Below are 26,986 nucleotides of genomic sequence, written 5' to 3'. Positions count from 1 at the left end.
CTGTAGCTTACCTGGGTGTTCTCACAATCATGACTGATATTTTAATGTGTTTGCTTGCAGGCAAACACAAGTGACTCATTATACATGCATGGATCTTGACATATACAGTTAGACTTGGAATCATTCCAAATATTTGAATGCAGACCAGCAATATCTGTGCTATTTTTCAGGCTTTTTTCTACATCCTCTGTAAGGTGAGCATATTGTGTCATGATCAGGTGTGTCTGTCCATCTGTTAACAATTTGGTTTCTGCACAATGACTTTAGTTGTCCACCTAGTAGAGTTACCAAAGTTTGTGGATTGCTTGCAGATTTAATTTAGTGCACAAATGAACAAAAAACAAAATGCATGTATACTCTCCCAAAACTTATATTACGCACAAGTTTACTGTATCCTGCTAACTAGATTCCATCATATATATTAAATGATCGAAGACAAATGTTGACTAATTACATGTGCTACCTTTATCGTTTATTTTCTAATGAATCTTAACATCTCTACTGTTTATATTTTACCTTATTATACTTCATGTGTACGTTTATTTGGAATGCTTTATCTGCCTAAATTTTTGTGCAGTTGATTTTTTTTTTCATTTTTCTTACTTTACCATTAGCTGGCATAATATAGCCACTATTCAGTATATGTGTCATTAAATGCTACTGTACACATACAAATAAAATTCACTGATTTTTGTGTCATCGACCATGAAAAAAACCCCACCAATTTCCATGCTATTTGAGAACCTGCATCTGATTGTGAAACAGAAGACAGACTCCTGTATAAATTAGGCTTAGGAACAGCTGTTCCTACTTCAAACAATATCTGGATTAATCTGTTGCACAGCTCGCCAACATAAAAAAATATTATTTAACAGGCCTGTGATGAATATAAAATGAAATGCGCATAATGTGGCCATTGTTATTGACGTCAACAGTCTTTACAAATTTTGCAAACATTTTCTCACTCAGTGGGTGATGTCTACAATGAAACTTAATGGGTGACATCCACGATAACAATTCAGTTATTGGCATTTCTAAAAGTCACATATTATCCATATTGAACTGAATTTTGGGGCAATATTTTTACATTTTACAGTTTGTGTCCTGATATGCCATGATCTCCTATCTCACCTGTGTGATGATGACGCTCTGTACACCTGTTTGAAAGTTACATATATCAAATGGCACACATTTATACTGTAATATGTTTGGAGTTCCTGTGTCACTTGTTTTAGCAGTATTAAGGGTCTTTTGTGAAATCATTTACCTTATCACACACAATACTACCCGATTCACCCCATGGCAGCCAGAGAACAAAACCATACGAAACTTCATTAAGAGTTTTTCATTAACGTCATTAAGAGACTTAAATCAAGTTATTAGTAACTTTTCAGTAATTTATTTGCATCAATTCAACTTTATTTTCACAAAGTCCTGTAAAAAAAATCCTTAGAATGATTTAAACATCCTGGAGAAATCAGACTTCATAGTTTTCTTTACATTGTAGGAAAATCACAAAACATCAAAGGATGGGTAGTCCACAAGCACAAATTTGGGCACAAGAGCAATTTCAGCGTACACTTTGGTTGAATATGGACAGAAGATAGAAAGCAGTATCATCAGATGCACTGTAAGATCTACTTTTGCAGACAATGTTCTAAAATATGTTGAAATTTAAGCATTGACACTTTGCATCAGACTTTCATATGCTAGCTGATTTATTGCTCTCTGATAAAACAAAATACTTTCGAAGAATTTATCTGCCGTTATCAACACGAGGCTTGTTCTTGTTTAAGGACAGGTGATAATATTGAGTTCAGAACTGTGTTGGCTTAATCAAAACAGATTATAAATTAGTTCCATTATCTTGAAAACATCTGTTTTATCTCTTTCCGATCTGACCTTATTATGTTTTTTTTCTTCTGGCTTTGAGGGAAGCTGATTATTTTCCATTGGGATAACTTAATAGCATGCTGCCAAACACAGGTATCTTTTTCTTATATGTTGTATATTCAGTTACACTTTGATTTTAAATCATGGTTGAATGTTTGTTCTTCTGTGCAAAGTGCAAGATTAAATGAGATTATTTTGCTGTCTGCTCCATATATAAAATTGCTCTCCTTTAATTGTCTGTAAGGTTCTCTGTCTTGGTTTCCTGCCATTTCATTTGAACTACAGACACTGGAATGAATTTGTATGAACTGTTTCTCCAAGCTTGTAGAAATGTAAAATATTTTCTCATAAACAACCTGCAAATAAAAGACTGAAGGCACTATCTCCATCAATCCAAATTAGCATAAACAAAATTTTTAACAGACTGGAGAAAATTAGAAGCTTTAACATTGTGCCAGTTTTTAAATGCTAAGTAATGTCTCAGTTGCATCAATTATGGGAATAAAGTAATTATAAAAACAGGGGTATGGCATGTCGATTTGTTACATTTGATTTATTTTTTGCACAACAGCAGACAAAATAAAACTTTGACTTCGGAGTAAAGCAGCAGGGCTTCGTAATAAGTTTGAACATATTCCTTTATCAAATATGTGTACTTGTAAAAAAATTGCTAGATATCTTATTGCTACCTAATCATTAAATTGAAATTAAGGCCCCCACTTGTTCCTAACACATATCTTATAGTGAATGTTAATGTTGATGCATGTGCATAATAGCAAAAGGAGGTAAACAAGCTAATACATGTACTGTATGCAGCGGTAAACAAGCTAATACATGTACTGTATACAGCTTATATAGGCTTGAGAAAAATTGGGTTGAGCATTTACCTGTATAGTGCACATGACCTAAGTTAACTGTCAGTTTGGGAAATGTACCTGTCCCCTACACTAGTGGTTCAGTATTCATGAAAATCAGTCTGTCCAGGTAATACATTCAGTTCTCATGATTCTGGTTACAGGTGAACACTAATATTGTTTGTTTTCATGAATACAGATGTATCGGGGGGGGGGGATCAAGCACATGCCAGTACACATTTAGTACAGGTCAGGACAAAAAACAATGGGTTGAGATTTTCATATCATTTAAGCACTGGAACTTTGTGACAGTGCATTTTACATATACTTAATTAATACAAAGCACATAACTTTATATAATGCCTGGAATGATTGGTTGGTTTCTATCTTATTGCTATGTCAGAATTGAGTAAAGTATGTGTTACTTTTATAGCAGGTTAGCAGACTCCCTTTAAATGTGCAAAGACCAAGTTATGTATAAATTACGTGGCTCAAGCTTGGACAGGAAAATAAAATTTATCATACCACTCAAAATTGCTGGTGAGAACAATAAAGAATTATTTTGATAACATGGCATTTATAACATAATCAAGTAGGAAATTTATGCAACAGAACTGACTTTGATATGCACTTTTACTTTATTTACCGTCTTTCATACCAGATATCACAGCAGTTTTCATAATGTTGGCATAAAGTTCTCCTTATAAAGTAATTTCTTATTTCATGACCAAAGTTTCAACTGCAACTTGTGAACTAAATCCAAACAAATTATAATCAGACATAACTAATTGGACACTGCCATATAAAAAAATTCTGCTTAAAAAAAGAAATGTGTTAGAATCCATTTTGTTTTATTCATTATGACTTTGAACATCTATCCTGATGATTTGTTAACATCTTTTATTTAGGACACTTGTCCATAAAGAACATGTGGTCCCTCAAGTGTCCTTTATTGGCAGGTATTACTGTAGTCAGATTAAAAAGACAGAGGTAAGATGGTGTAGGTATGCGGATTACAGCAAAGTAAAAGTCATATTGATTATTGATACTTAAGTCATTCAAGTTTGCGTGGTGAACTGATAATCTCGGAGGTTTATCATTGTGGACCACCAGACCATATATAGTAGGTATTGTTTTCTAGAAAAGAATTCCACTCCCCCTAGACACACCCCTCAAGTTTTGTTTTAGAATTATTTTTTAATTTATTGAGATTTAAGTTGGTAGAGTAATATTTTGGGACTTTGTATTAGTTATCTTAGGGCCTTAACATAAGGGCTGTGTATTGCCACTTTCATTATGAGACAATACACATAGTGACAGGAATGAGCTGATTATATGTTTGTCCATTGAGTCGACGAGGACGACTTTAATCATCCAGTGCAATACATATTTTTCTTTAGGCTGTTTAACAGCTACTTCAAGTCCAGCTCAATTTACTGAGGTAGTATAAAATACTGTTCTCTTGAAATTTTAAGAGAAACTAAAACAGTTGCATTGTTTGTTGCATGAAAATATTAACTTGCTTTTTGTGAGTATGAGCAAATGTTTAGATTTTTAGATCACTTTTGTGATAAGATTTGATAACATGTGGAATGTGTACAGTATAACTGGCCTTAGTTGACATACTGGCCTTAGTTGACATCTACATATAGCTGACACCTGTTAATAATGGACACTTTCAGGGATCCCAAGCAAAAATCCTTTTGTAAATGACCTTTCTATATTAATAATAAGAAGAGGAATTCTTTATTTAATGTGGACAGCTCATCAGAATACAAATGTGGGATCAGCAAAGTTGCATATTTTGGATATTGTGACATAATATGTGCATGGATTTGCCTCCCTTGTGGCTGACAACATGTGCAGTTGAATGTACACAGTTTTGAAGCCCTGCTATTGTGATGGGCAAATACTCAGTGGACAAGTTCGCTTAGCATTCATTTTGTAACTGAGACAGTCTTGCTTGAGCCAGATTGAAAAGGGTACAGCTGTAGTGATGGGCACCGTACTACTAAACAAAATGGTGGTTCTGAATATCCTTAAAATGAAAGTTCCCAATTGAGGATGCATGTCTTAGAATATCTAGCTCAGACTGAAAGTATTATCAGTTGTGTTCTCATTAGAACCCTTGCATGCGTATGAGTTTAATGCTGACTTTAGTAAAGAAAATCTGTTTAAAGACCAGTAAAGCACATAAGCTTCTACTTAGCTCAGGTCAATTAGCATTACAAGGCCAGTGTTATTTATGCTAGTGAAATCTTTGCTTTATTAAGGAAGATTGAAGGTTACAAATAAGAGAAGATAATGTAAATGACAAAACATTTACAGATAGATTTTGGTCATAATCACTGTAAAGATACTATCAAGCACTGAATCAAATTATCTCATGTCAGCCTTTAACCTGTAGATGAGACCAGCTAATTAATTGATTTTTCCATTTTCAATCAGACTGGAAGTTAGACATGGTGAGGCCCTAAGCTATGGGAAGCTATAGAGGTCCAGTAAATGTTAACAGAGAATAGGGCTGTAAATAAAATTCTGAAATTTTGAGAGGCCACTTCACGCAGTGAGACCCTAAAATGTAGCTTGTGTAGCTTATCAGTTTATACCATCCGAATCTCAACAAGTTAAGTAATGATCAGGATCTGTGTATAACAATGAGGTGTTCTTGCATCTGATTAGCAAAGCTTGTGGCTTCTTTTGAAGTCATATTTTGATCTAATTTTGATCAAAGTTGGATTATGGGTGTACATCATCATTATCTTGGACAAGTTCAGTGTTATGGGCAGGGTGGTGGTGGTGGTTGCTGTGATTTGAGGATGATTGACCTCAGTATTATTGCCCAGACAGTGAATAAAATAAATAAGAAATTAATGGATCAATTAAATGGAGATCTGAGCAGAGATATAGAATAGAACAACACTAGCCCCGTATATAAAATGTAACAATTTAATCAGTTTGATAAACAAAATAAAATTTGAAGAATACACTTATGTTAGAAAAATAATTACTAAAATTGTTACAAAATACAATTATCAGTTTCGTTTAAACAGATATGACAAATTTCATCATAAACCAGGTGAGTGTTCGAACAAAGTTGTTGAGCATGCCTCCATAACCGGATGACTTGATCACTCCAGATTCAACACCATTAATAGGTTGGGGGTCAGTTTATCCTTCAGACCCAATAGTACTGCCTTCAATGACTTATCCCTTGCCTCCAGCTTCTTAAAGGTCATTAACTACAATGTATTATTTCTTGAACAGCCCTCTTATGGAGTCTTCTCCTTTTTAAAGTAGATAAATATGCAACCTAAATATTTTGTTAGGTCCTTACTACTTGGATAGAAAATGATCTCCTCTCTCATTATGTCAGATATTGTCGCATCATAATTCAGATAGACACTAACTGCTAATATGGTTCTCAGGTCACAATCTTTTGTATACTATGGAGAATTTGTGTAAGTACCACTTCATTAAATAGTATAGGAACTTAATGTATTTCTTTAATGCATCCAGCTACCATATAAATTCTAGCTTGGTTTCTTCCATGACAAAACATCATACAGGAAGATTATTATAGTTTTCCAACAGACTAACATCACTAATCAATTTACAGCACTGTCTGGTCTGACTTAATACAATTCACTAATAGGCCCTGCAGTGTGAACTATTAATCTCTACCTTGACTAATGTTGACACTTGTACACATATGGTTTACAATAAAACCATATGAGCCCTACTGTGACTACAATGATAGTACAGCAGTTCATTGGGTAAGAGAATTCACATCCTAGTTGTACAAGTGAATTAAACAAAATTCACTTCTTGTCTTAACGACAATATCTGCTAACATTTATTTGGCACAAACATCCCACAGACATAATAATATCAATTTCTTGCCAACATGATTTGTATTAACTATGAATGAATAAATTAGGGCCTAACCGGAAATCGCATCGGACATTCGCCTCGGCCGAATATCCCATTTTTCGGTGCTATTCGGAAGTATTCGCCTTGGCAAATAATACGCACACAAATGGTTACAAGTAAAATAATTCAATAAATAACAAACTTTAAAAAAAAAGTTTTTTAATACATAATAATTTAAAAATAAATTATAATTACACAAACAGTTAACAGTCCATTGGACTTCATGAATCATGATTGATGATAATTTATTTAACTCAATTTCCTTTAGTAATTTCACTATCATTCCCCAGGTGGCATAACTTGTCTGCTTCCTGTAAATATTTGAGTGTAGAGACGCCATTTGTAAAAAAATCTTAACAAAATTTAGTTATTTCGTATTCAAAATGAAATTAATAAATAATAAATATATATATTAAAATACTCATCAAAAAATGTCTACTCTGAAATTAAGTAGCAAGATTTGGAACTTTTTTACTATAAATGCTGTGGACGAACCGAAGGCAAATTGTGATGTCTGCAATGAAAGGCTAACACGAGGCGGCAAAAATGCTCATTTGTATGGAACTTCAGCTCTAATAAATCACCTTCGATCCTTCAATCACTCTGAATATGACATATACACCAGATCCACAGAGAGCCACAAAAGAAAGAGAGATGATGAAGATTTAAAGAGGAAACACTCAAAGCAAGGTAACCTCGATTACTACTCGGTTCGTGCCTGGATCTGGCAAATAGTACATCCAGATGCTCGAATTCGGTACTCAGTGAAAATTATCTACTCAGTTAGGCCCTAGAATAAATTCAAACAAAATTATCTCAAGACTTGAATAAAAAAAATAATATATGAAATTCTTGGAATACACATGTCATGTAACATTCAAGACAAATTAATTTATCTTCAGACTCCTATCATGAAAATAATGTATGAAATTTTTGGATTAAACAATTCAAACAATTATCTTCAGATTTGTGTGAAAGAAAAATTGTATGCACTAAGATAAATAAATTTAAATGATTATCTTCAGACTCGTATCAGAGAAAATTTTGTGTGAGCCAAGATACTGTACCTTGCTCTCTTTTCCCCTTTCTACAGATTTGTCTACCACCAAGATTTCCAATGCACATCACTTGGACTTTTCTTATGAGAAATTACCCTCTACTTTATCCTCAGAGTCACGATCTCAACTACACTAAATTTGCAGCATCAGACAATTATAAAAATGAAACTAAGCATGAAAATGCATTCCTAATTGTTACCTAAACAATCAGGATATTATTTTTATTTAACCTCCAAAATTAACACATGCCTATCAAGGTTTGGAAAATTCTACTTATTTCATGCTTCCCAGAATAAACTGGTCTCTCCAAAGTTTCAGTTTAGAATGTGTGTTTCCTATTGCACTGTTTTTAAAATTAGAGTAGAGAGGTAGTTTTTAAAAAAAAAATCATATGTTATAATGATTAGTATATATAATATCTTTAACACTTCATTTATTGGGCTAAAACAGCTTAGATAGATGCACAAATGAATTTCATAACTTTGTTTAAAAAGATCTTTTATTTTTTTATTTTTTTAGGAGGGGTACTATGTGAAAAAAAAGTGCTAGGGTCAGCAATGAGCAACAGTCAGCTGACCAGAAACACACATTTTATTTTTTTGCTTTATGATAAATATTTCAGCAAGTACAAATGCTGTTTCTGCAACATCTCAAACCTTGTCATTTTCTCTTTATTTAAACAAAGTCACCTCATCTTAACAAATTTATGTCATGATTATCTGATGACCTCATTAAGCATCAAGCATGTCCTCATTGGTCCACATTAGTGTACAATATCCTTACCCCCTGCCATGGATTTAATTCCATTCACATCCATCAACTTAGAATGGGTATGTGTCATGCTAACATATTTGCATTACAAGCATCTGCAAAATTCATACTGTGACATTCAGTAAGGAGCAAGATCCAGATTTGTTAATGAGGTAATCTTGGATCTGATTGGCTTTGCTCATTTAGAAGTTATAGTTCTGATCCAGTTTTGATCAAGCTCTTGGATGGGTTTCATACATCATGGGATCCATGGATATTAATGAAGTAATTTTCTGTTTGGCTGACCTTGTTTCCACTCTGAAGGCCATATTAATGCAAATTATTTAGGTGGTCTTGCATCTGATTGGCTGAGCGTGTTACCACTCTTGAGGCCATGTTTCTGATATGATTTTTAAAAACTTGGAATATATAATTGTTTAATCAGAATCTATAACAATGAGTGAGTTGGATGCATACAAGTGTGTTGATCTTGCATGTGATTAGCTGAGCTTGTTACCACTCGGAAAATCATATTTCTGATCTGATTTTGATCAGACTTGCAAGTTTAGCTTAAATCATCAAGATTCTGGATAGGTTAGATAAAGAACAAGATTCACACATATTAATCATTTGTATTTGATTCACTGAGATTGTTAACACTATGAAAGCCATATTTAATTTTAATCAAGCTTGGAATATATGCTTTTTTGAAGGCCTTGGGTTGTTCAGTAACAAGTGAGATTCATGGATATTAATGAATCTTGCAACTGATTGGCTGAGCTTTTTACCACTCTTGAAACCAAAATTTTGATCTGACTTTGATCACAACTGAAATATGGACTGAAATATAAACAAGATTTTTGGTAAGTTTGAAGGTAAATGGGGTCAGCACACATTAATTAGTATTTACAATACAGTTCTTGTAGAATTTTAAATTAAACATCTCCACTTTTTAGCATTTTGTAGAACACCAAGAGTCATAACTATGCAAAAACATGGAGAGTACTGACCATATTTATAACCGACAAGATTTATGAATATGCATTGACAGAACTACATCAACAAAACACAGTGTAATAATATCCTATACATCAGTCAAAGTGCCCTTTCTATTGATTGATAATTGGCTGTTATTGGCCCAGTCAAAAGTCATGAAAGGTCATTTTTTCATTAGCACTGACAAAATTTTACTTGCCATGATTGGTTATGCAGGTTTATGCCAATTCATGAGTAATGATGAAATCATATCACAGGCAGCCACGGGCGATAAGAGAACATAGTGTATTTTATTGCATGACTAATGACGGTGGTGTATCATAGGATGCCCTCACTAATTCTGGGATATTTCAAGATGTCCCGGTAAATTCTGATAAGATCTCTGAGGTCCAGTCTCTGGGAATAAAATCAGGGTTTGTTTAGCAGGGGTGACCTGGTCAGTCACTACACTAGTATATGTTAGTAATAGCTCTTTGTTTCCATGGCAGTCTATCCACAATGGTTCTGAAATTAACACTACTGCTCATCTTCCACTTTTAAAAATGGCTCCATTTTGAGAACAGACTGCTTAAACAATTTGCATGGAAAAAGGTTATTATATAGAAAAAAGAGTCATTGAAACTAGTTTTGCAAAAAAAGTACTTTCAGACTGAGTTTCAACCTTTGTTTCAAAATGTCAAACTGGCAAGACCCCACTTATCTTTGAAGGTGGCATCAGCGATGGGGTATGAAGTTATTGATATACACAGTCATACTGATGAGTTGTTTACCATTTTTATAAAAACAATTAAGTGGTCATGTTTGAAAAGTTGATAAGTTTTGTTGGGCATTTAAAACAGTTCAGATTTGTTGATCAATTAAAGCAGTTCAGTTTTGTTTAGATTCTATAAGTGTCTGTCATAACATTTACTAATAATTTGTTAATATTTACTCACTCATAAGAAATATTCCAAGAATAGAATTTCTTGCCTGTAGCTGGCACCTAGAGAGATGTCTCATTGCATACTTCAGCTTGAAAAGCAGAGAGTAATTGGACCTTCAGCTCTACTCTTCAGCATATCGTAGATTCTGAACTGCTGTGGTTAAAATTTAAGATACTGCCAACTGACAAATTATGATGGTGCTAATTGTTCCTGTTTGGTCTGTCCAGGCTTACCAGGACTTACTGGGATATCCAGAACTTACTGGGATATCCAGGATTTACTGTAACCCAGATTTTTAGAAGTTCTTTGCACATTTAGTCTTTCGATATCCCTTGTTAATCCTGGAATATACTGGGAATTTCTGTTCTTAACTAATTGCACAGGACTATCCAGTAAAGTAAACATGCAGCATGAAATAAAAAGTAAACCTGTCCCCTCCCCAAGAGGCATTCAAAGCAAAGATTAAAGGTAAAGAAGTTGCAGAAGAACTCCTGGCTCCCCAAAAGGCATTCAAAACAAAGATTAAAGCAAGAAAGACTAAATGTCCCAAAAATACAAGGTTAAATATTCTCTAAATAAACTGTACTTTAAAAAGTCCAAAACTTTCTCACTGGGAACATCATCATGGGATGCATATTTGATTTAATTTTTTATTTATTTTATTTAATTGTTTGATTGTCAGTTTTAATTTTTTTATTCCATTACATGTTATAGTAATGTAATTTTGTTTATTGGAATTTGACATTTTCCAGAAATTAGTTTGACCTGACTGTTTTTTCGTAAACACCTAAAAATAGAACTTTGTATCTTTATGGTGACCTAGTTCTTGACCTTGATACAGAATTAGTAACAGTTTGAGTAAACAACGTTTTTTTATTCATTCTTAGTGTGTGATTTATAGAGTGAAATCACGGTTGTCCTGGAGTACATGATGTAAAGCTTCTAGAAAGTGATCACGTGACCCCAATCCGGGCATCTGTTTTTTGCAGTGGTCAGGTTTAATACCGATGTTTTGAGAAATAATCTGAATTGGGCTTTTAAACACTTTGACATCATTGGTGGTTTTTTCTGTTGTGACCAGTTGGAGTTTAATATTTTAATTTTTCTTCAAATTATTTGGATTCTAATAGATTAATTCTTTTGCCTGGAATATTTAAGTGCTCATACAAAATTCTTGGACAAAGACATTTATTGAAATTTGATTCAGAATTCAAACACTGGATTAATTTATGTTGTTCAGCAAAGAACTGTGGACACTTCAGTACTATACTGGCTATAGTATATGTCATTGCCTTCCATTTTGAATTTTCGTCGGGACTCGAACTCAAATTCATTAGAACATTTTATTAGTAGGACTTGTGATTTTTTTATTCTTGGACTATTCTTGGATTATTTCTGGATTTGATTCTTAAAAGTGCAAGTTCTAGTTTTCATTTTTACCTTGTTTTTCAAGGGAAATAAATTATTTGTTAAATTTTACAAAGCTTGTTGTCTTCACTCTTTTCTTGTTACTGTTTATGAGAGCCTAAACACGTAACAATCCCAAGGCAAACAAATTACATCCATTGTCATCTTTTATAATGTGCAGAAGGTCACAGTGGGTCAATTCTACATCCCTGATCCCATGGCAAACACATGGGGCTGGATTGATATACTGATAAACTGGTTCAGTAATAAAATTTATAATTCCAACAAAAGTTCGACATGTCATCGAAAACTATCTTCAATAAATAGAACAAATCAATAAAACAGCTGTTCTGTTTATGAATCAGTCTATCCGACACCACAAGAAGTCAACAAAATAGACTATGTTGTTTCTTAGTATCACATCTATCTGCACATCTAATACAGTCATCTATAATAATTAACTTTTTAAATCTTGGTTTAATCAGCATGAAGTAAAACATAACTGTTTATGTGTTATCATTTTCTTAGTTTTGACAAAAAATGGCAGAGTGTTTTGCCAGTTGGTTCAGTGTTGACAGGTGGTCATGTTTGAATAGAATTAAATGTGCGTTGTCAATGCATATCTTGTATCAGAAGTTGCAGATCATGGTACATAACATGTGGTGATCAGTTCATGTGTATGAATTTCACCTATAGATTAAGAATCTCATTGAAAAGGTTCTATATATGAATACGAACACAGACATGCACACACATTCAGCCATTCAAATCATTAAGGTCATATTAGGTTGATGGTATGACCTTTGATGATATGATGTCACAAATTTAATTTTAAGTGAATGCTCTTGAAAAATGATAAATAATGAAAATAAAGAGTAGAAAATAGTTGATATTTTCCTAAAAGTCATCTCTGCTTGCAATAGGTGTGTGTATGTGTGTGCAGTGAAGGTCAGTACTAATATTGCATGGAAAACAGAAGTTTAACTGTATAACCAGTAGTTCTTGAGTTAATTTCACCTTTCTTAGGCTGTGAATGTAAATGCAAAAAACAGCAAATGCAAAAGCTATGACTTCTTCAACTGAACTGCATCAACTTAAGACAAAATAGAAAAAAGACTGGAAGACTATTAAAATTGCAGACCTTTCGTGTAGCACAAATTACCAGATGTTTAATATTTTGCCGTTAAGGCTAAGCATTTCCTATTTATTTTTAAATGTACAAATCTTCATACTCTCTAAGAATTATAGGATATTGAACTTCAAAATGTCACATTCTTGACTGGTCATCAACTGGTAGTTGAACTCAGTTGCAAGTCAGTGATATGTACATAAAGTACATAAAGTAGTCAACACAAGTCAAAGATATGTACATAAAGTACATAAAGTAGTCAACACAAGTCAAAGATATGTACATAAAATAGTCAACACATGTCAAAGATATGTACATAACATAGTCAACACAAGTCAATGATATATACATAAAGTAGTCAACACAAGTCAAAGATATGTACATAAAGTAGTCAACACAAGTCAAAGATGTACATAAAGTAGTCATCACAAGTCAAAGATATGTACATAAAGTAGTCAACACAAGTCAAAGATATGTACATAAAGTAGTCAACACATGTCAAAGATATGTACATAACATAGTCAACACAAGTCAATGATATATACATAAAGTAGTCAACACATGTCAATGATATGTACATAAAGTAGTCAACACATGTCAATGATATGTACATAAAGTAGTCAACACAAGTCAACTCCAGTGCTGTTGAAAATGAGATACTTTTTTATATGGCTTGTGTAATTAGTTTACAAAATTAGAACACAGAAGAGAACCAGCATATTAACCTTAATTTGTTTGCTGCAGTTTTCCATTTAGAATTATTTTTTTAAAAGTCTTTATATTTTGTTTGCATCGTATAAATGCCAAAGCTAAATGAGTAAGTCTGGTCTTTACTGAGGGCACATTAGTGGAAAGTGAGATATACTGTAGTAGCAGCCACATTTGCGTTGTTGTGATCATCAACAGAGTAAGGTATTGGGTAAAACATTTCATAAACATACATTTGTTAAACCACTTAATAGATTCACATCATACTTGTCCTAAATCATTATGATGCTAAGACACTTCATTCTGTGACATGCTTACATGCTCATTTGACCTTTGTAGTGAAGTTCACCATTGTAAAAAAATTACATTACAGGTTTTTTTAAAGGTTATATATGCCAACAGTAAGGTTGAGTATCATGTTAATGGTGTTTGTCATTCCATCTTTTTCCTGTTAAAGTTCAATTATCTACTCTTTCACCATATACCGGTACCTTTATCAGACTTTGAAAGTGATTTGTATCTGTGGCAGTGAAAAACTCATATAGATTTTGGGTTGATAAGGTAAGTTCACTTAGACAGAAAGAAAGAAAACTATTTCCTGACAATAACTTTAATTCTATGCCAGATTGATTGCCTAAACATTGTAAACAACTTGCATTTGAAACAAGAAAGTAAACTATTGATTTTGGGATCAGAGGGTCAAAGGTCAAAGCCACTGACTAGAAGGTGGAAAGAATGCATTCCATAAAACTTCTTATTATGTTCTGTACCATATGCTTTGACTAAACTTTATAGATTGTATTGTTATTGTAGGGTTTAACGCCATTTTTCAGCACACAATAGGCTATAAATGGCGGCCAGTATTAATGGTGGAGGAAGAACTTGGGAAAACCCCGGGAAAGAACCACCGACCCACAAGAAGCTACTGGCAAGCTTTCTCACATACCCAAAACTTTATAGATACTTGAATTTGAGACAGTGAAGATTTATTGAATTGGGGGTCAAAAGTCAAAGTTAGAGGGACTCCAAGAAGGAAAATAATTTCCACAAAATAGCTTGAGTCTTATGCATCAGACTTTGTGGATGGTTTGTAATGAGACAAAAAGATGCCTGTTGATTTTAGGATCACTAAGTCAAAGTTCAAAATGGCTAAGATTTAAAGAAGAGAAATAGATTCCACAAAATACATCGAGTTCTTTTACTTTATTAAGATCCTGCACAGTATATACAGACATGCTGGCTTCTTTGACCATAGGTTATAGTCACAGCAATATAACATTTTTGTAATGGGCATATGTTCAAGTCTTTTCATTTCCTTATATTTCCTAAACACCTCAATGAATTTTATTCATAATACAGAATAATCATTATCAGACTTAAATTAATCTCGGCTTAATATTTGCACCGCCACAAAAAAATCATTGATGTCCCATTCTGATATGAAAGATGTGTCCATATGGTGCAGAATAATTGATACAGTTTCATATGTCTCAGTGTTCAGCATGTTACTGGTTATGAACTCAGCTGATGTACCTGTACTGTGCACTATTTAGCTGAATGTTTGACTGAGCAAGTCCAACAGGGAAGGTAACTAGACTGGTTAATCTGCTTCATGTTAATGACTTTATATTTGACACAGTGATAAATTTTAACCAGTCTCACTGTTTCTATGTCCTTACAAGAGTTTTTTTTTTGTGAAAATGCTCATAACTTTTTTAAAAAAATGGGCCAGAATTAGAATAAATCAAGGGATATATCCATCAAAAACTATCATAAGATGCCCTCTCTCTTCATGTGGTCCACGTTCAGAACCAAGTGAGATTTATTTTTGGTAACAACGCAGTATGGGCAACGCGGCTTGCAGTGACAAATGTGACAATGTTGTACAAGTCAGTATTTGTTATTTGTATCCATTTTGTGCAGGATATAGACATTGCAGTGAAGTAATTTTAAAATTATCATGTTATAAGTAGATACACATGAAGTGATTCTCATTTGCATATTGTTAAATGTTTGCTTCGTTAAGTGATTCAAACTGCTGTTTAAAACAATTTGTTTAAGTAAACAGAGCACATCATTTATTAACCCCACATATCAGCAGGGTTATTGTAATCCAAACTGCTGTCTGTTCTTGCCCTATTTATTAACCCCACACATCAGCAGGGTTATTGTAATCCTAACTGCTATCTGTTCTTGCCCTGTTTATTAACCCCACACATCAGCAGGGTTATTGTAATCCTAACTGCTATCTTGCACTATTAACCATACACATTAGCAGGGGATATTTATGTTCATCCATTAATCCATCCATCCATCTCTCTGTCCATCCATATCCACTTGTCCTAAGCTGTTATGTTGCATAGGTTGCCCATGTGATAACTGGGTGGCTGAGTGGTCTAAGGAGCACTTTTACAGATCACTGACATCTAACTCTGTCCACATGGGTTTCAATCTAATAGCTGAGCCAGTGTAGGTATGTGAGAAAGCTTGCCAGTAGCTTCCCATAGGTCAGTGGTCCATTCATGGGTTTTTCCAGATTCTTCCTCCACCAAATATAGTTGCCACATGGTATAGCCGATCAGGTATGAAGTTTAAAAAAATATTTTTGCATTTTCCCCATCGCAGTCCTTGCCTCATCAAGCAGTATGATTGCAATTTGTGTCAGACTTCTTGGAATAATGAATTTCATTGTCCTTTTAATTTTTATTGTTACCAGAATGTTGCCAGAGTGACTGTCTTCGAACCTACAAGTTCTCCTCTCCTTCCTACTCCTCTTCCTCGATGCCTGCCCAAGAGGAGCCTCCAGGCCCCTTGCAGCCCACCACCCATGTGAATCCACTCGGTCTGATGGAGGACGATAAGCCAGTCCTGCCGGGAGTCAATGTGAGAGCTGCCACCCCAGAGAGACTTGTCCATCTCTGTGTAACCAGCTTCGGTGAGTATTGCGAGATGTACATAACTGTTGCACAAGCTTCTGTGAGTATGCAAATGAGAATTGTTATTTTTATTGATTGGTGGAAGACTGATCTAATGATCGTATGCTTATCAGTCTGTATAGCCCTTTATTTATTTCTTGATTAACCTCAATGTTAAAGTTCAGATGGACCTCAGTGTTAAAGTTCAGATGGACCTCAGTGTTCAGATGGACCTCAGTGTTTAAGTGTAGAAGTTTATTTCATAGCCAAATATAAGATGTTTTCAGCAAATAGAAGTTTCTTGTTTCTGTTGAGAGCTTTTGTGTGTCAGACTCACTGATTCAAGGATTTCAGTTACAGTTACTAGATGGTGGTTTTTGGTGCCCACCACCAAATGAAAATAGCTGCTTGTAGTTCTAGAATTACAAAATTTACTGCTGAATATTTTGTAGAATATTGCCACAATTCTTTATAAACCTGAAAAACTTGTTTTTACATGGAGATATTATCATTCCTCCAGAATCTTTTTAGCTGTGCTCTAGTATTGTAGCTAGCTTTTGGTCAACATGCATTTGCAACCGCCAAACAAATGCTCAAACATTGGTCATTTTGGGGCTACAACCGCCAAACAAATGCTCAAACATTGGTCATTTTGGGGCTACAACCGCCAAACAAATGCTCAAACATTGGTCATTTTGGGGCTACAACCGCCAAACAAATGCTCAAACATTGGTCATTTTGGGGCTACAACCGCCAAACAAATACTCAAGCATTGGTCATTTTGGGGCTACAACCGCCAAACAAATGCTCAAACATTGGTCATTTTGGGGCTACAACCGCCAAACAAATGCTCAAACATTGGTCATTTTGGGGCTACAACCGCCAAACAAATACTCAAACATTGGTCATTTTGGGGCTACCTCTTATTGAATCTTGGCCTGAATGATGGGTATGTTCCCATTCAAAATCATTCAGACATCAGGAATTTTTGCCAAAGAAATTGTCTGTAAATATTTTTGTTTTGCTTTCTCTGCCAACTTTGTGATCATTCATTTCTGCAACAGAAATGGTTTGAGATGTCAGCCCAGAAACAAAGTTAATAAATAATGTACTGTTGTTCACATGCTAAAAACTGTCTCAAATAATGACACTCTGTATGTATAGTGAATTTAGCTCTGTATCCAGCAGACCTGGATTATAGTAAATCATGCTTCCAGAGGAATATGATGGCCAACATTTCTCAATAAAAGTTCAAATACTGCTTTTTTGAGGGACTGAAAGATTGTTGCAGTGTTTTAGAGGTTGAGAGTCAGGTTTGTTGTAAAATAACTTGGTAGCCATCCCAGTTTACACTGACTTGATGATCCACTCCATTTGACAGATTGGAAATTTGAGTAAACAAATATTATATTGCCTTCAGTTATTTTCATCTTTAAAAGGGTGAAACATCATATCACTTTACAAATAGCCATATACACAGAGAAGAAATACAATATCATACACTGATCTCATTTAGATACATTCATAGGTGTCAACCCCTTGAGATGAAAACCTGTACGCCAGACCAATAAAAACCTTACAAAGACCAAAGAAAACCTTACATGAAAAAATGTATTCATATATTAATTAAGATCAACAGTTTTAAAACAACAAATGCTATACACAAACTATTTTTACACATATTTACATAATTATTTACATTTCCGAAACTTTATTTCATTCTTTTTACTTTTAACACTATCATCTTCCTGCTTTGGCTGAGTAAAGAAGCTTTTGATGGATGCTTCCTTCTTCATTTCAAAATTTCTTTCATGCAGTTTTGTCCTGAAGTGTTTCTCCAGATCATATATGCCCAACACCACCACTTTAATGTTTTTACTGCATATTTTACAAAAAGCAAAGGAAGATCATAACATGGATACATTGGATAAAAACCAAAATAACCCGAAAGCTATATGGAAAGTGTTTACAGGGTTTGATGCAGGCAAATGTAAGAGTAAAACTGAAATTGTATCCCTTAATAATGTGGGCATTTATACTGATAAACCAACTGACATCTCAAATTTTTGTTCAAATTGCTGAAAAACTTTAAGAACCCAGAACTTCATCTGATCATTTGGAACTCAAACATTTTTGTGCTAAAAAAAACCCACCAAACAATATAAAGTTTGAAATTCCTGAAATTAGTCCAGAATTTGGGTTGAAATATATTTAAAAAATGGATGATTGTAAAGCTACAGGATTTGATATGATTGGACCAAGGCTACTAAAGGTAGCTGTACCTGCAGTTGTAGAGAGTATAGCTTTCATTTGCAATGAAAATATTAGGTCTAATAAATTTCCACAAACGTGGAAAACCACTTAATAGATTCATACAATTGCATAAAGCAAGAACAAAAGATGATGTAAACAACTACAGACCCGTCTCTATCCTTCCTTGTCTCTCCGAGTTACTAGAAAAACATGTACATGATTCTTTTCTCAACTATTTAAACACTTATGATCTTATTCATGATAATCAGTCTGGCTTTGGCCAGAATCACTCCTGTGAAACTGCACTTGTATCTTTGATTGATAAATGGCTGAAAGCATTAGATCAAAGAGAAATGGTAGGTACTATTATGGTTGATTTCTGTAAAGCTTTTGATCTTGTAGACCATGAAATTTTGCTTGAGAAACTAAAAGTCTATCAATGCAGTGAAAACTCCCTAAACTGGTTTACTTCTTACTTAACTGATAGAGTGCAAAAAGTATCTTTAAATGGTCAACTTTCTGAAAGTAAAAATATTAATTGTGGAGTACCACAGGACTCTATTCATTCTACACTGTATTTATCAACGATTTTCCCCTTAAGATTGGAACTTCAATTTCTATCACTAACCTCTGTGCAGATGATACTACACTGTCTGAGATGGGTAAAACCAAGACAGTACTTGAAAATAACTTACAAGATGCTCTCAACAGACTTCAAGTATGGTGCAAGGAAAACAGTATGATCATAAATACAGAGAAATGAAAGCCCTGCTAGTTACAACACAACAAAAATGAGCAAGCTAGATAGCGACAAACTCCAGGTTCTGTTTGACAATGTGAGCCTTAATATGACCTCTCAAAATAGAATTCTTGGTGTATTCGTAGATAACAATCTTACTTGGTCTATTCACATTAAACATGTTTCAAAAAAGGTTAATTCTTATCTTTGGCTACTGAGGAAAATCAAAACATCCATTCCTCTTCAGTATAGGGTCATCTTTTATAAAAGTTATATTCAGCCATATCTGGACTACTGTAATGTAATTTGGGGTAATACCTTTAATTCAAACATGGCAACACCTTTAAGACTCCAAAAGAGGGCTTGCCATTTAATTCTAGATCAATGTATAGACAATTTTCAGGATGCAATGAATAATATAAAGGTTTTAACAATACATGAAAGAATATTTCTTAGAAAGGCCAAATTGATGTATTAAGCATCCAGAAAAGACGTTCTTGTCTATCTAAGCAATATCTTTCACCAAAGAGTTGCTGATGGTACTCCAAATTTAAAGTCCATATGAAGTTAAAATTACATTATACCAAGGCTAAAGAAGGAATTGTTTTTAAAAAAAAGTTTTCAAATATACTGGTCCACTGGTATGGAACAACATTGCCAATGACATAGGGCAGGCTTCTAGCATTTCTTCTTTTCATAATCAGTGTCTTAAATGGATGAAATCTTTAGAAAATTGAACAGTTCTAGTACAAAAAATACCGCCTGCTTTTCTGTAATTTTGCATCATTTTCATAGCTGAATTTTTCAGTGCAGGATGAAATTTTATGTTTTATATATGTTTATGTTTTCACAGATGCCTGTGCATGTGTTCCAGGCTTGATACTTTGAATGTTAAAATTACTTAATTATCTAGTGTCAAGCCAGATTCTTCACATCATGTTGTATATACACATACTGTATATATTGTACATAACAGATAGAAGGCCTCAAGGTAGATTAGTTCTGTAATTAATTGAGTTACCTTCTCTAAATAATGTCTTTATTATTATTATTATTATTATTATTATTGTTATTACAATGCCAGGGAAGACTATAATCGAGTCAGCCTGAAACTTGCCACAACATCAGTCAGTGTGTTCAAACTTCTGTTTCTTTGAGTTAGGCTCAGCCATTTGATGGATGGAATATTTCAACTAGATAAAAGAATCTGAAAAAATAATTAAAAATTTAGATTTGGCATGTGGTAGAGGAAGATCTCCTGATTACAAATGTGTTTTGAATTTATATTTTCCCCCATAAACCCCAAGATATTACGCCAGGAGCTATCCAAAAATTTAAATCTAAAAATAAAAAATATTCAGATGTAGCAGTCTAGAAGTTTATGCCTTGTAAGCTGTTGATCATTTCTATTAAAATTGCATATCTGGAGTCTGAAAAGTTTTCAGTTTGCTATATGGGATGCCGAATTTGGTCAATAATTTGATATAAATTGACAGTGTTACATATTTTCGAAACCATGAGAATAATAATAATAATAATAATGAGGACTTTATATAGCGCCTAATCTTTAGAAGCTCTAAGCGCTTTACAACATTACACAACACCTATAAGATAAAAAAACATATTATGATATGATTACAAAAAACAAACACCATGAAATTAGAAAACAAAAGAAACATGCTGAGAATATTTAAGGTAGGAAACATTATTAGGTCTTTAAGTTTGTTCTTGCAGTTGAAATAAGTGAGTTTTGAGAGCCCTCTTGAATGTGATGACTGTGTCTTTGTGTCTAAGTTCAGTGGGCAATTCATTCCACTTTGCTGGGCCCTGGTATGACATGCCGCAGTATCTGTACTACTTCCTTTATTATGGCAATGCATCTTTCTATTTGCATTACGTGTCTGACAAACTTAATTCAAAACTATGACAGCACGATAAATTGCTGGTGCTAAATTCAGCAGACTATTTAATTTTAATTAGTATATTGTTAACATTTTTAATAAATCGACTTTATCTCCGCATATAAAAGTTGGACGAATTACTGTTACACCAACATGACCACCGCACTTTGTAAAGTATGAAAATTGATGTCAGCTGTATGCATTTGATAGTAATAAGTATAAATAATAAAATAACAATGTATAAAATATGAAAACATAATTACTACACAGCTAGTTAGTCAATATTAGAAATCCGATTGAGCATCTAATTTCAGAGCAATAAACAACAAGATCTTCATACACAGGAGTTGAACCATGAAATGAAACTCGTTTCATTATCAAAGGAAAAGTGTGGCTTTGAGTGTGATTTGATTGGTTGTTTTGGGCCACCCTGCATGCAAAACAAAAAAAAAACAACCCCAAACATTTTGGTAAAAAATCCGTACAAAATGGTTGTACGGCCATACACTAATAAAAAATGAAGAAAACAAAAAACAAATTATGGGTAAACCGTACAGGTTGACACCTATGTATATTGTACATGAAATGAACACATTTCACAAACAAGTTTAAATGTTTTGAAAGAAATTAAGTTTCTACATTACTAGAGTAATGTTAAGTTTCACAGTATATCCCATCTATGAAGGAGAGGCATTGTAACAAAGGCAGAATTTGAAATCATTTAATCTGTTTGGGGCTAGAATGAAAAATGCTCATCCATATTTAGCCAGCTGTAGACTTGAGTTACAAATATTTAAAAAAAACAGCATGAATGAATCATGTTCATTCATATTTCTTTGTTTTTGACCCTACCATATCAAGGAGTGGATATAGTATTAGACCTGTCTGTCCCATCATATCCTGTCAATTCAGACATACCTTCCATAACATGTCTATTCCATCATATCCTGTCAATTCAGACATACCTGCCATAACATGTCTGTCCCATTGTATCCTGTCAATTCAGACGTACCTGCCATAACACGTCTGTCCCATCATATCCTGTCAATTCAGACATACCTTCCATAACACGTCTATTCCATCATGTCCTGTCAATTCAGACATACTTGCCATAACACGTCTATTCCATGATATCCTGTCAATTCAGACATACCTGCCATAACACGTCTATTCCATCACGTCCTGTCAATTCAGACATACCTGCCATAACACGTCTATTCCATCATGTCCTGTCAATTCAGACATACCTGCCATAACACGTCTGTCCCATCATATCCTGTCAATTCAGACATACCTGCCATAACACGTCTGCCCCATGATATCCTGTCAATTCAGACATACCTGCCATAACACGTCTGTCCCATCATATCCTGTCAATTCAGACATACCTGCCATAACACGTCTGTCTCATCATATCCTGTCCATCATATCCTGTCAATTCAGACATACCTGCCATAACATGTCTGTCCCATCATATCCTGTCAATTCAGACATACCTGCCATAACACGTTTGTCTCATCATATTCTGTCCATCATATCCTGTCAATTCAGACATACCTCCCATAACACATCTGTCCCATCATATCCTGTCAATTCAGACATACCTGCCATAACACGTCTGTCCCATCATAACCTGTCAATTCAGACATACCTGCCATAACACATCTGTCCCATTATATCCTGTCAATTCAGACATACCTGCCATAACATGTCTGTCCCATCATATCCTGTCAATTCAGACATACCTGCCATAACACGTCTATTCCATCATGTCATTTTCTATGCAGTCTTTTGCAGATTTCATTTCTGTTCAGAAACATTTCAGTTTCATTGACTTGCTTGATTGAAATACAGTTTGATATGAGGCTTCACTCTAGGGCAAAATTGATGTTCACCATTTCCCAACTAAATTAAAAGTGGCTCACATTTGAGTTAAGTAGAAAAAATTCCATGAAATGTGTCATTTTAACAGGGCTGTCATGTTGTACAGACTTGTTTCAAATCTGCTTGCAAAATGAATTCAACACTTGTATGTATGGAACAGATGTATTACACATCATCCTGATAACAGTGGGAGAACTGTCAAGGGAAAAGGAAATGCTTGGCAGTCTCTTTATGGACAATAGTCCCAAATTTTGCTACACCTCTCCTTTGATACCTTGCACACAACGGGATCCTAGACCTGCCAACCCTTATGAAAATTACCATTAAAATATGGACTTAAAGCATGAAGGCAAAATCTACAGAAAAATAATCATTGCCGAAAAATTCAGAAAATTTCTTCATCCGTATTTGATTTGGATCCAGGACATCAAACTTGCACACAGTGAGCTTGTATAGCATGTTCCGATGCCACTTAACGTCAGAACAAGTAATCAAAGTTTCAGGAATATCTCATACACTACTTGGCAGCCCATATCAACACTCTTCCATAAATTGATATGTAATTAATATACTTAATGTGCTGTTTTTATCCTGGTGGAATCACAATCTGACACTAGCAAATGGATGCATTTTCATATTCCATAGACATATATTTGAATTTGTTGAAATGTGACGGTAGTCAAGGTTTGCAGAAGTATGTTCAAGTAGGTTCATGTGGGGGAATAAATGAAATCAAACATTGCTTACAGATCCAATAGGCATAATATATTTTTATTTGTTTCATTAAAGAATAATATTTCAACTTAACCTATTTTTCGGCATTCCTGGCCTTCATCGCTTTCCAGCCAACTGAAATGTAGGCCAGTGAAACATGAAAACACATCAGAGTAAGCAAAGTCTGACTAAAACATTATGACTTTACTTTGCAGAAAAGCATTGTTATTTTAGTTGCCAGTTGTGTGAGGTTTTCCTGAAAATTAGACTTTCTTTACAATGTTAGTCGACATCAAAACACGCTACACAGTGCCATGAGTTAGACCCTGACGCACACAACAGAAATGTCAGTGTCGAGGTCTTACATGTAGGACTACCATCGTCCTGTGAAATGGAAAAAGAATTTCCAAGAATTATGTCAAGTTGAGAGATAGCAAACAAGCCATTATTGAGCTGCATAGGGTTTGGAATTAGAGTTTGTGCAGTTGTACTAATGGTAAATAAAGTCTACTCATACTATACAAACTTTTCAGCTGAACATAATGTTTATCTTCGCTGCATGTTTTGAATACCAAACTTTCAGTTATGCTTTCCAGCCTTACAACAGCAGTTTATGATATTTTTGTACACCTTACTGAAAACTGGTCAAACTTACAGAAAAAATCAGCTGCCTAACTGAGACGGACTCATCAGGGTTGGCAGGTCTAGGGTCCAAAAACATAGACCACACTATAAATGAGGGCACGAGTTACTGAGGGACCTCTAAAAAATAAGTCATTATCCCAGCTGGACATTTAGCAAATGGGGGGGGGTAAATGTACTGTTTAATGGCTAGTAACTAGTTTTATAATCGCATCGAGAAAACTTGTCAATAAAATGCTTTTTCCAATGAAGTTGATTGCTATTCTGCTTAAATTACATTTATTTTCAAGATGCCCAACATCTCAAAGATTGTTAACATTATTCCAACCAGTTTCAAACAACATTTATAGATATGGAAGAAAATTTGTGTATTATGTCATTGCTTTTTGTTATTTTTGATTAGTGGGTTTCCTGCTTCATTAATGGCTACGAAGTTCAAAGCAGGGAATCTCCAAAACAAGGACCAGACTAACTGTTGATACACCACAAAACAAGATTCCTTTTTCCAAAAACCTGTGACATTTATTTCGTGAAACAATTTGTCAGTGTCGAAACTAGATGTATGTATTGCTTAATTAGTAACATATTGATGCTGTGATTTCATTGCAAATGTTAGTGATACTTTTCATCCTTGAGGATATCTCAAACTGCCAATTCAGGAATTTTCTGAAACTCGCTTTTCCACAATGATCAATTCTGAAATCAAGCTCTTTATTTAGCAAAGTATTCATTTCATTTGGTGACCTTGCTATCTTTGATCTCATTTGTGAATGAGTAGGTTACTTGGAGGTAGTTTAATTATATAAAATACTCAATAACAGTTATAACTGTGTTCGATGGAAATTGGAATGAGTTCAGCTGATTTATGACCGAGGTCACTAGATCTTATGCATGTTGTTGTTGTTGTAGGGTTTAATGCCATGTTAGGCTATACATGGCGGCCAGTATTAACGGTGGAGGAAGAACCCAGGAAAACCCCGGAAAGAACCACCGACCCACGAGAAGCTACTGGCAAGCTTTCTCACATACCCACATTAGCCGAATCCGAGACTCGAACCCACGCAGACAGAGGTGATATGGCAGTGATCCATAACAGAAAGCGTTTTAGACCACTAGGCCTCTCAGGGCCTCCCTCTGATGCATGTAGGATTTGCATACCTTGTAACTTTTCTTTTATTCAACCTCCTTTATTTGATACAAAAGATGCAATTAAAATGATTACACAAAGGAGGCCAGCTTTTAATTCAATCCAACAGTGCAACAAAAATTCCATAAGTCATATATCAAAACACGGATGGCACTTAAGTTCTCATTGTAATGCTGGCGGACATGACACACCTGTTACAATCAATTGACGCATTTTATGTTTAAATATAAGAGGGCATCCATGATGGTTACACTTAAACCAAACTAAAACAAAAATTTCGCTTGATAAAAATTATTTAATTGATATTTATTTATTAAAGTATTACCTCAAGCAGGCATAAGTGACATTTTCATTGATCAAAATGTTGAATATCATTATTTATGGTGTGCCAAGAACGTCATTTGGAAAGAGCATGTAACAAAATATATGACTTTTTATTAAAAGTTGATAATGTTGATTAAAATTTCCAGGTCCAATCTAATGAGTGATACAATGATGTTTCATTTACCAATTTTGATCACAATTTTCTTCAAGTTCAACAAATAGGGTTAATACCTTTTTGTATTTTCTAGTTTAAAAAATGGGCTCCATGTTATAAACAGGTTCACATGTTATTTGGTTGTGAATTATTGAGTGAGTGGTGTATTTAGATCATTTTTGCTACTCTCTCATAAGTTAATAATTTCAACAAAATAGTTGTTTTTACTCTTGTTATCAGAATGTCATGTGATTCCTAATATTAGAAAGATTAAAGTGGAATGGGTATAATAAGTTTATTGCACAGCACCAATAGAAGACTTAAGTTTGGTTGAGGATGATAATAATAATAATAATAATAATTATTGTTATAACATTTTTTAAACATGATACAGTTATGTTTTTTAAATGTCTGCTGAGGTGCTGCATACTATATGAGAACTTTGTATGTCTATCTGTCTGTCCATGCAATAACTCAAATTGTCCATAATCTACAGAGATGAAACTTTGTACATGGTTTGCACATTGGGTAAGGTCAAGTTCAGCTCAAGGACATTGCAGTAAGAAGAAAAATGGTTTCAAGAAAAATGGTTTCTGCACAACAACTTCACTTGTCTACAATCAACAGTTACCAAAGTTTGAGGATGGCTTGTACATGGAGTA

General features: G+C 34.2%; 1 protein-coding gene across 6 annotated transcripts in view; it reads left to right on the top strand.

Moving 5' to 3' along the window:
- Positions 1-26,986, top strand: part of LOC149804287 (ras guanyl-releasing protein 3-like) — a 269,841-nt gene that overhangs the window by 112,259 nt on the left and 130,596 nt on the right. For 3 of the 6 annotated variants that reach the window (XM_089938456.1, XM_089938445.1, XM_089938473.1), the window contains exons 2-3: positions 1,508-1,630; positions 16,368-16,586. In XM_089938456.1, the coding sequence (XP_089794582.1) occupies positions 16,433-16,586 (154 nt within the window). In that variant the 5' untranslated portion in view covers positions 1,508-1,630; positions 16,368-16,432. Of the gene's footprint in view, positions 1-69; positions 195-1,507; positions 1,631-16,367; positions 16,587-26,986 lie in introns of those variants that run through there. The other 3 variants (XM_089938462.1, XM_089938466.1, XM_089938450.1) reach the window with 2 other exon arrangements.

The sequence above is a fragment of the Sinohyriopsis cumingii genome, chromosome 2, assembly GCF_028554795.1.
Source record: "Sinohyriopsis cumingii isolate HCF-2022 chromosome 2, ASM2855479v2, whole genome shotgun sequence".
Classification (NCBI taxonomy): Eukaryota; Metazoa; Mollusca; class Bivalvia; order Unionida; family Unionidae; genus Sinohyriopsis; species Sinohyriopsis cumingii.
The sequence above is the reverse complement of the archived record's forward strand: the minus strand, read 5'-3'. Positions and strand labels throughout refer to the sequence as shown.